At 49.9% G+C, this 14,880-nt stretch overlaps 1 protein-coding gene across 3 annotated transcripts in view; it reads left to right on the top strand.

Annotated features, from left to right (window-relative positions):
• The window catches only part of ZMYND10 (zinc finger MYND-type containing 10), a 55,350-nt gene that overhangs the window by 2,703 nt on the left and 37,767 nt on the right, over positions 1-14,880 (top strand). The window contains exon 2 of one of the 3 annotated variants that reach the window (XM_069736057.1): positions 428-659. The exons of 1 other annotated variant lie outside the window; for it this stretch is intronic. In XM_069736057.1, the coding sequence (XP_069592158.1) occupies positions 523-659 (137 nt within the window). In that variant the 5' untranslated portion in view covers positions 428-522. Of the gene's footprint in view, positions 1-427; positions 660-11,623; positions 11,796-14,880 lie in introns of those variants that run through there. One more of the 3 variants, XM_069736058.1, reaches the window with a different exon arrangement.

The raw sequence follows: 14,880 nt of genomic DNA, 5'->3' as shown, positions 1-14,880 counted from the left end.
ATCTCAGTAAATTAGAATACTTTATAACACCAGCTTGAAAAATGATTGTAAAATCTGAAATGTTCCCTACTGAAATGTATGATCAGTAAATGCCCTCAATACTTGGTCGGGGCTCCTTGTGCATCAATTACTGCATCAATGCGGCGTGGCATGGAGGCGATCAGCCTGTGGCGCTGCTGAGGGGTTATGGAAGCCCAGGTTGCTTTGATAGTAGCCTTCAGCTCGTCTGCATTGTTGGCTCTGATGTCTCATCTTCCTCTTGACAATACTCCATAGATTCTCTATTGGGTTAAGGTCAGGGGAGTTTGCTGCCAATCAAGCCCAGTGATACTGTTGTTTTTACACCAGGTGTTGGTACTTTTGTCAGTGTGGACAGGGACCAAGTCCTGCTGGAGAATGACATTTCCATCTCCAAAAATCTTGTCAGCAGAGGGAAGCATGAAATGCTCTAAAATGTCCTGGTAGACGGCTGCGCTGACTTTGGTCTTGATAAAACCCAGTGGACCTCCACCAGCAGATGACATGGCCCCCAAACCATCACTGACTGTGGAGACTTCACACCAGACCTCCAGCAGCTTGGATTGTGGCCTCCACTCTTCCTCCAGACTCTGGGACCTTGGACCACTGACAACAGTTCGGTTCTTTCCTCCTTGGCCCAGGTAAGACGCTTCTGGTGTTGTCTATTGGTCATGAGTGGCCGGACACAAGGAATGTGACACTTGTAGCCCATGTCCTGGAGACGTCTGTGTGCGGTGGAGCAATGACTCCAGCAGCCGTCCACTTCGTGTGAATCTCCCCCATGTTAGGTTCCCTTTAAGAAAAGGCCATTCCATATCACCCCCAAAATCGAAGAGGAGCTAAGCCCACCGGCACCGCCCCTGGGTGAGTATAATCTAACTTCTTTTCTCATCTTTCAGGATACATCGGGGGCTTATCGACATTACAGAATGCTGTAGATAAGCACCTGATGCCGGTGGGCATAGCTCAACTTCAATTTTGGGGGTGAGAGGTTCCCTTTAACAATCCTCTCCAGGGTGCGGTTATCCCGGTTGCTTGTGCACCATTTTCTACCACACTTTTTCCTTCCACTGTCCATTAATCTGCTTGGATCCAGCACTGTGTGAACAGCCGGCTTCTTTAGCAATGACCTTCTGTGGCTTCCCCTCCTTGTGGAGTGTCAGTGACGCCTTCTGGACATCTGTCAGGTTAGGAGTCTTCCCCATGATTGTGGAGTTACTGAAACAGACTAAAGCTGGAGTCACACATAACGATATCTTTAACGATATCGTTGCAACGTCACGCTTTTGGTGACGTAGCAACGATCCCGCTAACGATATCTTTATGTGTGACCGCGACCAACGATCAGGCCCCTGCTGGGAGATCGTTGGTCGCTGGGAATGATCAGGACCATTTTTTGGTCGCTTATCACCCGCTGTCATCGCTGGATCAACGTGTGTGACGACGATCAAGCGATGTGTTCACTTGTAACCAGGGTAAACATCGGGTTACTAAGCGCGGCCCTGCACTTAGTAACCCGATGTTTACCCTGGTTACCCGGGGAGTTCGGCATCGTTGAAGACAGTTTCAACGATGCCGAAGTCTTTCCCCGATCGTTGGTCGCTGGAGAGCTGTCTGTGTGACAGCTCCCCAGCGACCACACAACGACTTACCAACGATCACGGCCAGGTCGTATCACTGGTCGTGATCGTTGGTAAGTCGTTTAGTGTGACTAAAGCTTAAGGGACATTTAAGGTACCTTCACACATAACGATATTGTTAACGATATCGTTGCTATTTGTGACGTAGCAACGATATCGTTAATGAAATCGTTATGTGTGACAGCGACCAACGATCAGGCCCCTGCTGGGAGATCGTTGGTCGCTGAATAAAGTCCAGAACTTTATTTCGTCGCTGGACTCCCGCTGACATCGCTGGATCGGCGTGTGTGACACCGATCCAGCGATGTCTTCACTGGTAACCAGGGTAAACATCGGGTAACTAAGCGCAGGGCCGCGCTTAGTAACCCGATGTTTACCCTGGATACCATGCTAAAAGTAAAAAAAAACAAACACTAGATACTTACCTAACGCTGTCTGTCCTCCAGCGCTGTGCTCTGCACTCCTCCTGTACTGTCTGTGAGCACAGCGGCCGGAAAGCAGAGCGGTGACGTCACCGCTCTGCTTTCCGGCTCACAGCCAGTACAGGAGGAGAGCAGAGAAGCAGAGCGCAGCGCTGGAGGACAGACGGCTGTAGGTAAGTATCTAGTGTTTGGTTTTTTTTACTTTTAGCATGGTATCCAGGGTAAACATCGGGTTACTAAGCGCGGCCCTGCGCTTAGTTACCCGATATTTACCCTGGTTACCGGCATCGTTGGTCGCTGGAGAGCGGTCTGTGTGACAGCTCTCCAGCAACCAAACAGCGACGCTGCAGCGATTCGGATCGTTGTCGGTATCGCTGCAGCGTCGCTTAATGTGAAGGGGCCTTTATAAACACTTAGGAGCCTTTGCAGGTGTTTATTGTTAATTATTCTAATTTACTGAGATAATGACTTTTGGGTTTTCACAGGCTGTAAGCCATAATCATCAACATTAACAGAAATAAACACGTGAAATAGATCACTCTGTGTGTAATGACTATAGAATATATGAGATTCACTTTTTGTTTTGATGAACTGAAATAAATTCACTTTTTGATGATATTCTAATTTTGTGAGAAGCACTTGTATCTCCAGATACTGATGCTCCTCATCTGACCCATCCCCCGGGACTACAATGAGAAGGGTCGGATGAGGAGGATCAATACCGGGGGGATGGGTCGGATGAGGAGGATCAATACCGGGGGGATGGGTCGGTTGAGGAGGATCAATATCGGGGGGATGGGTCGGATGAGGAGGATCAATATCGGGGGGATGGGTCGGATGAGGAGGATCAATATCGGGGGGATGGGTCGGATGAGGAGGATCAATATCGGGGGGATGGGTCGGATGAGGAGGATCAATATCGGGGGGATGGGTCGGATGAGGAGGATCAATATCGGGGGGATGGGTCGGATGAGGAGGATCAATATCGGGGGGATGGGTCGGATGAGGAGGATCAATATCGGGGGGATGGGTCGGATGAGGAGGATCAATATCGGGGGGATGGGTCGGATGAGGAGGATCAATATCGGGGGGATGGGTCGGATGAGGAGGATCAATATCGGGGGGATGGGTCGGATGAGGAGGATCAATATCGGGGGGATGGGTCGGATGAGGAGGATCAATATCGGGGGGATGGGTCGGATGAGGAGGATCAATACTGGGGGGATGAGGAGGATCAATACGGGGGGGGGGGGGGGGATGGGTCGGATGAGGAGGATCAATATCGGGGGGGGATGGGGAGGATCAGTATTGGGTCTTTATTAGATACACAGCTCAGTAAACAGTGTCTGAAGTAACAGCATTAGATACAGCGGATCAGGAGACTGAATCAAACTTAAATGGATTAGTCAAGTACAACCCCAACTCCATCAATGTGAGCCGCCGGCTGTGGAAAATGTAAGAATACCAGAATATGATGATCAGGAAACATTGGATCTTCGTATTCACTCGCACAGAAAATAGCTCCTTTCAAAATTGACAGTAGTAACAAATCTGACAGTGTTGGGCAGGAACAAAGCGACCAACGAACAACAGCAGGAAGACTGAGCCTCAAATAAGTCACACGACTGCATGTAAAGTGGAACAACTTCAGAGAAATGCCCCTCGCCGTGACGTTGCGTTCTACCCCTCGCCGTGACGTCTCGTTCTGCCCCCCGCCGTGAGTGACGTCGCGTTCTGCCCCTCGCCGTGAGTGACGTCGCGTTCTGCCCCTCGCCGTGAGTGACGTCGCGTTCTGCCCCTCGCCGTGAGTGACGTCGCGTTCTGCCCCCCGCCGTGAGTGACGTCGCGTTCTGCCCCCCGCCATGAGTGACGTCGCGTTCTGCCCCCCGCCGTGAGTGACGTCGCGTTCTGCCCCTCGCCGTGAGTGACGTCGCGTTCTGCCCCCCGCCGTGAGTGACGTCGCGTTCTGCCCCCCGCCGTGAGTGACGTCGCGTTCTGCCCCCCGCCGTGAGTGACGTCGCGTTCTGCCCCCCGCCGTGAGTGACGTCGCGTTCTGCCCCTCGCCGTGAGTGACGTCGCGTTCTGCCCCCCGCCGTGAGTGACGTCGCGTTCTGCCCCTCGCCGTGAGTGACATCGCGTTCTGCCCCTCGCCGTGAGTGACATCGCGTTCTGCCCCCCGCTGTGCGTGACGTCGCGTTCTGCCCCTCGCCGTGAGTGACGTCGCGTTCTGCCCCTCGCCGTGAGTGACGTCGCGTTCTGCCCCTCGCCGTGAGTGACGTCGCGTTCTGCCCCTCGCCGTGAGTGACGTCGCGTTCTGCCCCTCGCCGTGAGTGACGTCGCGTTCTGCCCCTCGCCGTGAGTGACGTCGCGTTCTGCCCCTCGCCGTGAGTGACGTCGCGTTCTGCCCCTCGCCGTGAGTGACGTCGCGTTCTGCCCCTCGCCGTGCGTGACGTCACGTTCTGCCCCCCGCCGTGCGTGACGTCGCGTTCTGCCCCCCGCCGTGAGTGACGTCGCGTTCTGCCCCTCGCCGTGCGTGACGTCGCGTTCTGCCCCTCGCCGTGAGTGACGTCGCGTTCTGCCCCTCGCCGTGAGTGACGTCGCGTTCTGCCCCTCGCCGTGCGTGACGTCGCGTTCTGCCCCTCAGGATGACGATACAGGGCACAGGCGGGCATAGAACCTGGGACAATTTGCAGCCCCTGACAGAAGGAGGACACTATAAGCCGGCAGCGGTCTGCAGTGCAGATATGGGGGGATTATGATCTCCCTTCATGCCTCCGCCTCAGATGATTCTGTCCCCGGTGAGAGAACACGCACTGAGACAAAGATGATGATCACCGGCGGATAGAACCATTCAGTGACTGGTGTCGTTAGTGCCGGCGTTGTAGCATTCACATTGTGCTGCTCGCTGAGGGAGGAGCAGAGGGTCGGAGATTCCGAGTATGGGTGGGTGACGACCACATGTCCGCACTGTACGGCGTCTCCTCGTGTCTTTGATCTCAGAGTAAGGCCGGCGTCACACTAGCGAGTTTTACGGACGTATGAGCGCATAAAATACGTCCGTAAAACTCGCCTAACAAACGTCCCAATTATTCTCTATGCCCCTGCTCCTATCTGCCGTATTTTACTGATCAGTATTATACGGCTTTCTACGGCCGTAGAAAATTGCAGCATGCTGCGTTTGTCACCGTATTGCGCAAAAAAAACCGCCAATGAAAGTCTATGGAAGCCCCAAAAATACGGATTACACACGGACAAGCAGTGTGACTTGCGAGGAATACACAGCGCTGTTAGCGAGAAAAGCCGGTAATTCAGTGCGGTGTACAGTAAAATCACACTGACAGCTTCCAGTAGAATAAATGTGTACACATAGAATAGGTAGATATATATATATATATATATATAATGTCAGTGAGACACACATATGTCTATATATATTATTACTTCATACAGCGCTAGATAGCTTTAAAGCTGGTGATTCAATTACCGGCTTTTGCTTTCTCCTTCCTAAACCCGACATGATATGAGACCTGGTTACATACAGTAAACCATCTCATATCCCCCTTTTTTGCATATTCCACACTACTAATGTCAGTAGTGTGTATGTGCAAAATTTGTCCATTCTAGCTATTAAATTAAAGGGTTAAATGGCGGAAAAAATTGGCGTGGGCTCCCGCGCAATTTTCTCCGCCAGAGTAGTAAAGCCAGTGACTGAGGGCAGATATTAATAGCCTGGAGAGGGTCCACGGTTATTGGCCCCTTCCCTGGCTAAAAACACCTGCCCCCAGCCACCCCAGAAAAGGCACATCTGGAAGATGCGCCTATTCTGGCACTTGGCCACTCTCTTCCCATTCCCGTGTAGCGGTGGGATATGGGGTAATGAAGGGTTAATGCCACCTTGCTATTGTAAGGTGACATTAAGCCAAATTAATAATGGAGAGGCGTCAATTATGACACCTATCCATTATTAATCCAATACTAGTAAAGGGTTAAAAAAAAACACAAACACATTAATAAAAATTATTTTAATGAAATAAAAACAAAGGTTGTTGTAATAATTTATTCTACGCTCAATCCTTCTGAAGACCCTCGATCTGTAAATAAAAAAAAAAAAATAATAAACCAACAATATACATACCTTCCGAGGATCTGTCACGTCCAACGATGTAAATCCATCTGCTGGCTGTTCCTGGAGCGTGGCAACTTTCCTAGAAAGCTCCCAGGCTCGAGTTCATATGAGGACAACCAGCAGAGGGCGCCTCACCGCAAATGAAGGTAAATATAGGTCATTGACCTACATTACCTTCATTCCCCGAGGTTTTACAGCCACAAGCACCGCTGCATTAGCAGAGCTCCTGGCTGCAAAATATTTTAACCCCTTCAGATGGATTTACATCGTGGGACGTTACAGATCTTCGGAAGGTATGGATATTGTTGGTTTATATTTTTTTTTTGTTACAGAACGAGGGTCTTCAGTGATTGGATTGAGCGTAGAATAAATTATTACAACAACCTTTGTTTTTTTCATTAAAATAATTTGTATTAATGTGTTTTTTTTAACCCTTTACTAGTATTGGATTAATAATGGATAGGTGTCATAATTGACGCCTCTCCATTATTAATTTGGCTTAATGTCACCTTACAATAGCAAGGTGGCATTAACCCTTCATTACCCCATATCCCACTGCTACACGGGAATGGGAAGAGAGTGGCCAAGTGCCAGAATAGGCGCATCTTCCAGATGTGCCTGTTCTAGGGTGGCTGGGGGCAGGTGTTTTTAGCCAGGGGGGGGCCAATAACCGTGGACCCTCTCCAGGCTATTAATATCTGCCCTCAGTCACTGGCTTTACTACTCTGGCGGAGAAAATTGCGCGGGAGCCCACGCCAATTTTTTCCGCCATTTAACCCTTTAATTTAATAGCTAGAACGGCCAAATTTTGCACATACACACTACTAACATTAGTAAAGAGGAATATGCAAAAAAAAAAATGGGGAGAAGACATGGTTTACTGTATGTAAACCATGTCTCAAATCATGTCGGGTTTAGGAAGGAGAAAGCAAAAGCCGGTAATTGAATTACTGGCTTTCTGCTATATCGCGCTGGATGAAATATTAATATATATACATATGTGTCTACTGACATATATACTGTGTGTATATATATATATATATATATATATATATATATATATATATATATATATATATATATATATATAGTTTTTTTTTACACATGGATCCCTTGTATGTCCGTATGTCGGTTTTGCAAGCCTGCGAGAAAACCACGCAGTACGGATGCCATACGGATTACATACGGAGGATGCCATGCGCAAAATACGCTGACACACCCTGCCTACGGAGGAGCTACGGACCACTATTTTGGGGACTTTTCAGCGTATTACGGCCGTAATATACGGACCGTATTTTCTTATGCTGAGTGTGACGCCGGCCTAAGAAAGGAGAAATCTGAGAAGTAATTCATTCTTTTTCAGTTCAGTTTTCATCTAGCAGTGTGTCACGTCCACGAGCAAATGGCAAAGACGTTCAATATCCCACACTCGGCCCGGGTACAATGGGGGCAAAGCCAACGGCACAATGAGGGGCAAGGTCAACGGCACAATGGGGGACATGGCGGGTACAATGGGGGCAAAGCCGACGGCACAATGAGGGACACGGCCCAGATACAATGGGAGACTCGGCCCGGGTACTACTGTGTCGCCGACATCAATTTATAAATTAGATAATTAATTTTATGAAACAGAAGAACGTCCGATCTGTTCTGTGTGATAAAATCTAAGAGATTGTCACATTCTGGTGTTCTTAAGTTTTACAATTAAAGTTTGTTTCAAAGTTTAAAACCTTAGATACACGGCTCAGCGGTCAGTATCACATGGGAGAGGATTAGATACACGGCTCAGCAGTCAGTATCACACAGGATAGGATTAGATACACGGCTCAGCAGACAGTATCACACAGGAGAGGATTAGATACACGGCTCAGCAGACAGTATCACACAGGAGAGGATTAGATACACGGCTCAGCAGACAGTATCACACAGGAGAGGATTAGATACACGGCTCAGCAGTCAGTATCACATGGGAGAGGATTAGATACACGGCTCAGCAGACAGTATCACACGGGAGAGGATTAGATACACGGCTCAGCAGACAGTATCACACAGGAGAGGATTAGATACACGGCTCAGCAGACAGTATCACACAGGAGAGGATTAGATACACGGCTCAGCAGACAGTATCACACAGGATAGGATTATATACACGGCTCAGCAGACAGTATCACACAGGATAGGATTAGATACACGGCTCAGCAGACAGTATTCCACAGGAGGATTAGATACACGGCTCAGCAGACAGTATCACACAGGATAGGATTAGATACACGGCTCAGCAGACAGTATTCCACAGGAGGATTAGATACACGGCTCAGCAGACAGGATCACACAGGAGAGGATTAGATACACGGCTCAGCAGACAGTATCACACAGGATAGGATTAGATACACAGCTCAGCAGTATCACACAGGAGAGGATTAGATACACAGCTCAGCAGTCAGTATCACACAGGATAGGATTAGATACACGGCTCAGCAGTCAGTATCACACAGGATAGGATTAGATACACGGCTCAGCAGTCAGTATCACACAGGATAGGATTAGATACACGGCTCAGCAGACAGTATCACACAGGAGAGGATTAGATACACGGCTCAGCAGACAGTATCACACAGGAGAGGATTAGATACACACCTCAGCAGTATCACACAGGAGAGGATTAGATACACGGCTCAGCAGTCAGCATCACACAGGAGAGGATTAGATACGGCTCAGCAGTCAGTATCACACAGGAGAGGATTAGATACGGCTCAGCAGTCAGTATCACACAGGAGAGGATTAGATACACAGCTCAGCAGTCAGTATCACACAGGAGAGGATTAGATACACAGCTCAGCAGTCAGTATCACACAGGATAGGATTAGATACACGGCTCAGCAGTCAGTATCACACAGGAGAGGATTAGATACACGGCTCAGCAGACAGTATCACACAGGAGAGGATTAGATACACGGCTCAGCAGTCAGTAACACACAGGAGAGGATTAGATACACGGCTCAGCAGACAGTATCACACAGGATAGGATTAGATACACGGCTCAGCAGACAGTATTCCACAGGAGGATTAGATACACGGCTCAGCAGACAGTATCACACAGGATAGGATTAGATACACAGCTCAGCAGTCAGTATCACACAGGAGAGGATTAGATACACGGCTCAGCAGACAGTATCACACAGGATAGGATTAGATACACAGCTCAGCAGTATCACACAGGAGAGGATTAGATACACAGCTCAGCAGTCAGTATCACACAGGATAGGATTAGATACACGGCTCAGCAGTCAGTATCACACAGGATAGGATTAGATACACGGCTCAGCAGTCAGTATCACAGGAGAGGATTAGATACACGGCTCAGCAGACAGTATCACACAGGAGAGGATTAGATACACAGCTCAGCAGACAGTGTCACACAGGATAGGATTAGATACACGGCTCAGCAGTCAGCATCACACAGGAGAGGATTAGATACACACCTCAGCAGTATCACACAGGATAGGATTAGATACACGGCTCAGCAGTCAGTATCACACAGGAGAGGATTAGATACACGGCTCAGCAATACAGTATCACACAGGATAGGATTAGATACACAGCTCAGCAGTCAGTATCACACAGGAGAGGATTAGATACACAGCTCAGCAGTCAGTATCACACAGGATAGGATTAGATACACAGCTCAGCAGACAGTATCACACAGGAGAGGATTAGATACACAGCTCAGCAGACAGTATCACACAGGAGAGGATTAGATACACGGCTCAGCAATACAGTATCACACAGGAGAGGATTAGATACACGGCTCAGCAATACAGTATCACACAGGAGAGGATTAGATACACGGCTCAGCAGACGGTATCACACAGGATAGGATTAGATACACGGCTCAGCAGACAGTATCACACAGGAGAGGATTAGAAACACAGCTCAGCAGTCAGTATCACACAGGAGAGGATTAGATACACGGCTCAGCAATACAGTATCAAACAGGAGAGGATTAGATACACACCTCAGCAGTATCACACAGGATAGGATTAGATACACAGCTCAGCAGACAGTATCACACAGGATAGGATTAGATACACAGCTCAGCAGACAGTATCACACAGGAGAGGATTAGATACACAGCTCAGCAGTCAGTATCACACAGGAGAGGATTAGATACACGGCTCAGCAGACAGTATCACACAGGAGAGGATTAGATACACAGCTCAGCAGTCAGTATCACACAGGAGAGGATTAGATACACAGCTCAGCAGTCAGTATCACACAGGATAGGATTAGATACACAGCTCAGCAGTCAGTATCACACAGGAGAGGATTAGATACACGGCTCAGCAGACAGTATCACACAGGAGAGGATTAGATACACAGCTCAGCAGTCAGTATCACACAGGATAGGATTAGATACACAGCTCAGCAGTCAGTATCACACAGGATAGGATTAGATACACAGCTCAGCAGTCAGTATCACACAGGAGAGGATTAGATACACGGCTCAGCAGACAGTATCACACAGGAGAGGATTAGATACACAGCTCAGCAGACAGTATCACACAGGAGAGGATTAGATACACAGCTCAGCAGTCAGTATCACACAGGAGAGGATTAGATACACGGCTCAGCAGACAGTATCACACAGGAGAGGATTAGATACACGGCTCAGCAGACAGTATCACACAGGAGAGGATTAGATACACAGCTCAGCAGTCAGTATCACACAGGAGAGGATTAGATACACGGCTCAGCAGACAGTATCACACAGGAGAGGATTAGATACACAGCTCAGCAGTCAGTATCACACAGGAGAGGATTAGATACACAGCTCAGCAGTCAGTATCACACAGGATAGGATTAGATACACAGCTCAGCAGTCAGTATCACACAGGAGAGGATTAGATACACGGCTCAGCAGACAGTATCACACAGGAGAGGATTAGATACACAGCTCAGCAGACAGTATCACACAGGATAGGATTAGATACACAGCTCAGCAGACAGTATCACACAGGAGAGGATTAGATACACGGCTCAGCAGTATCACACAGGAGAGGATTAGATACAGTATCTAATGTGTGATCACAGAGGTAAGATGCACAAAGCCCTAACACCTGATCTTACACTGAGAATGAACTATTTAGAAATCTGACAAGAGAACGCGTCATCGCTTTTTTTCTTCATGACCATTAATAATCTATTGTAAGGACCACAACAAAGCCCTGGGTATGCAAAGATGGCAGCTCCGGAACTTCCGGTGGTTACACAACAGCCGGGACAAAACAACAGAGGGAACAGCATCAACTTCCGCTCACGTTACAAATCAGAGCTAGCGCACGATAACCCCCGCGCATGCGTGAACTAGCAAACAAAGGGGATTACTGCGCTTGCGGACAGGAAGTTGTTGTCAAGGTGATAGCAAGCTGCGCATGCCCAGAAACAGTGTTTTATTCCTATAGCAACAGCGTAACGTAGTTGGCTCCGGTGAGGGAAGATGGAATCCAACCCGGTGCTGCTGTACGGAGAAGCCGAGGGAATGGTCCAGAGCCTGCAGAGCTTCACCGTGCGCGATACCGGCTCCGGAGGGTGAGATACCGGACAGATAGTGGTGATAAGAGCGCAGCTCTGGGGGATTATTATTATTTATAGAGCACCATTAGTTCCATGGTGCTGTACATGAGAAGAGGTGACGTGCAGAGATACAGATATCATTAACAGTAAACAAATTTACTATGACAGACTGGTACAGAGGGGCGAGGACCCTGTGCTTGCGGACTAACATTCTATGGGATAGTGGGGAAGAGGCAGGAGGTCGGGGGAGCGGCAGCTCTGGTGGTGGTGAGGCGGCAGCTCTGGTGGTGGTGAGGCGGCAGCTCTGGTGGTGGTGAGGCGGCGGCTCTGGTGGTGGTGAGGCGGCAGCTCTGGTGGTGGTGAGGCGGCAGCTCTGGTGGTGGTGAGGCGGCGGCTCTGGTGGTGGTGAGGGGGCAGCTCTGGTGGTGGTGGTGAGGGGGCAGCTCTGGTGGTGGGTGAGGCGGCAGCTCTGGTGGTGGTGAGGCGGCAGCTCTGGTGGTGGTGAGGGGGCAGCTCTGGTGGTGGTGGTGAGGGGGCAGCTCTGGTGGTGGGTGAGGCGGCAGCTCTGGTGGTGGTGAGGCGGCAGCTCTGGTGGTGGTGAGGCGGCAGCTCTGGTGGTGGTGAGGCGGCAGCTCTGGTGGTGGTGAGGCGGCGGCTCTGGTGGTGGGTGAGGCGGCAGCTCTGGTGGTGGGTGAGGCGGCAGCTCTGGTGGTGGGTGAGGCGGCAGCTCTGGTGGTGGGTGAGGCGGCAGCTCTGGTGGTGGGTGAGGCGGCAGCTCTGGTGGTGGTGAGGGGGCAGCTCTGGTGGTGGTGAGGCGACAGCTCTGATGGTGGTGAGGCGGCAGCTCTGGTGGTGGTGAGGCGGCAGCTCTGGTGGTGGTGGGGCGGCAGCTCTGGTGGTGGTGAGGCAGCAGAATGGTTATTGCAGGCTGTAGGCTTTCCTGAAGAGATGGTTTTCAGGTTCCATCTGAAGGATCCGAGGGTGCTGGATAATCGGATGTGTTGAGGCGTGGAATTCCAGAGGATGGGAGAAATCTTGGAGGCGGTTGTGTGAGGAGCGAATAAGTGTAGAGGAGAGTAGGAGGTCTCGGGAGGATCAAAGATTACGTGAGGGAAGATATTGGAAGTTTACTTCAGAGATATATGGAGGGGACAGGTTGTGGATGGATTTGTAGATCAGTGTTAGTAGTCTGAACTGGATTCGTTGGGGAATTGGGAGCCAGTGGAGGGATTTGCGAGGGGTGAAGCAGGGGAGTAGTGAGGAGAGAGGTGGATTAGCCGGGCAGCAGAGTTGAGGACAGACTGGAGAGGAGCAAGGGAGTTAGCGGGGAGGCTACAGAGGAGGGTGTTGCAGTAATCAAGGCGGGAGATGATGAGGGCATGCACAAGAGTTTTAGTAGATTGTTGGCTGAGGAAGGGACTGATTCTGGCAATAATTTTGAGTTGGAGGCGACAGGAGGTGGCATGGGTTTGGACGTGCGGAGACGAGAGTTACCCCAAGGCAGCGGATTTCAGGTGCAGGAGAGAGCGTGATGCCGTTTACCATAATAGATAGATCAGGTAGGGGGGATACGTGAGATGGGGGAAAGATGATGAGTTCGGTTTTGCCTACATTGAGTTTTAGGAAGCGAGAGGTGAAGAAGGAGGATATGGCTGACAGATACTTCAGGATTCTGGACAGCAGAGAGGTGACATCTGGGCCAGAGAGGTAGATCTGAGTGTCGTCCGCATACAGGTGGAACTGGAAGCCATGGAACTTTATGAGTTGTCCTAGGGTATAGATGGAAAAAAGTAGGGGCCCTAGGATAGAGCCTTGAGGGACTCCAACAGAGAGAGGGCGGGGTGAGGAGGTAGTATGGGAGTGGGAAACTCTAAATGTGCGGTCGGAAAGGTATGAGGCAATCCAGGACAGGGTGAGGTCTTCGATGCCAAGGGAAGAAAGAACCTGTAGCAGTGGGCAGTGGTCGACTGTGTCGAAAGCAGAGGACAGGTCGAGAAGGAGGAGTATGGAGAACTGTCTGTTGGCTTTGGCTGTGAGTAAGTCATTAATAATTTTTGTCATGGCCGTTTCGGTGGAGTGGTGGGGCGGAAGCCAGACTGGAGGTTGTCAAGGAGAGAGATGAGAGGTGGAAGGAAAGTTGACCATGGACGTGCTGCTCAAGGAGTTTGGAAGTAAACGGGAGCAGTGATATGGGGCGGTAGCTGGGATAGCAGTTGGGTCAAGGTTAGCTTTTTTGAGGATGGGTTTGATGGTGGCAAGTTTTAAGGCAGAGGGGAAAGTACCAGAAGATAGCGATCGGTTGAGGAGATGGGTTAGGGCTGGAATGAGGGTGTTAGTGAGTTTGGGGAGCAGGTGGGAAGGAATGGGGTCAAGTGAACAGGTGGTGAGGTGTGATTTGGAAAGGAGGTGAGTAAGTTCTCCTTCAGTGATGTTGGAGAGGGAAGTTATTGGGGAAGGGCAGAGGTCTGGTATATGGAGTGGTTGGGGTGATGGAACAGTAAAGGTTTGCCTTGTTTGGTCGATCTTGTTTTTGAAGTAGGTGGCAAAGTCCTCAGAAGAGAGTTGGGAGGTGGCAGTGGTGGGCGGAGGAGGGAGGTAAATGTGCTGAACAGTTGTTTTGGGTTGTAGGATAGTGAAGATACAAGGTTAGTGAAATAGGTCTGTTTAGCAGAGGTTTGAAGGCAAGTGTAGCTTGTTTGAAAGCGGTGAAGTCGTCTGGCAGGCGTGTTTTCCGCGACCCTGGATGCTTGTTGGAGTTTTTTGGTGAGGTTGCTATGCCAGGGTTGCCTATTGATTTGTCGCACTTTGCCATACATGAGAGGGACGACTGAGTCTATGGCTGATGTGAGGCTGGAGTTACAGAGAGCGATGGCACTGTCCGCGTCATGGAGTGAAGATATGGAGGACAGGGGTAGAAGAGTCTGAGAGTCTGTGATTGTCTAGGAGGATGTGGTACTGGCTGGTCATAGGGGGCAGGTGAGGAGGACAAAGATGAGAAGGTGAGTAGATGGTGGTCAGATGGGGGAAGGGAGAGATTGTGAGATTAGAGGCGGGTGAAGATGAGGCCTAGTGTATGTCCGTCTTCGTGGGTGGCTGTGGA

The sequence above is a fragment of the Ranitomeya imitator genome, chromosome 8, assembly GCF_032444005.1.
Source record: "Ranitomeya imitator isolate aRanImi1 chromosome 8, aRanImi1.pri, whole genome shotgun sequence".
In the NCBI taxonomy this organism is placed as follows: Eukaryota; Metazoa; Chordata; class Amphibia; order Anura; family Dendrobatidae; genus Ranitomeya; species Ranitomeya imitator.
The sequence above is the reverse complement of the archived record's forward strand: the minus strand, read 5'-3'. Positions and strand labels throughout refer to the sequence as shown.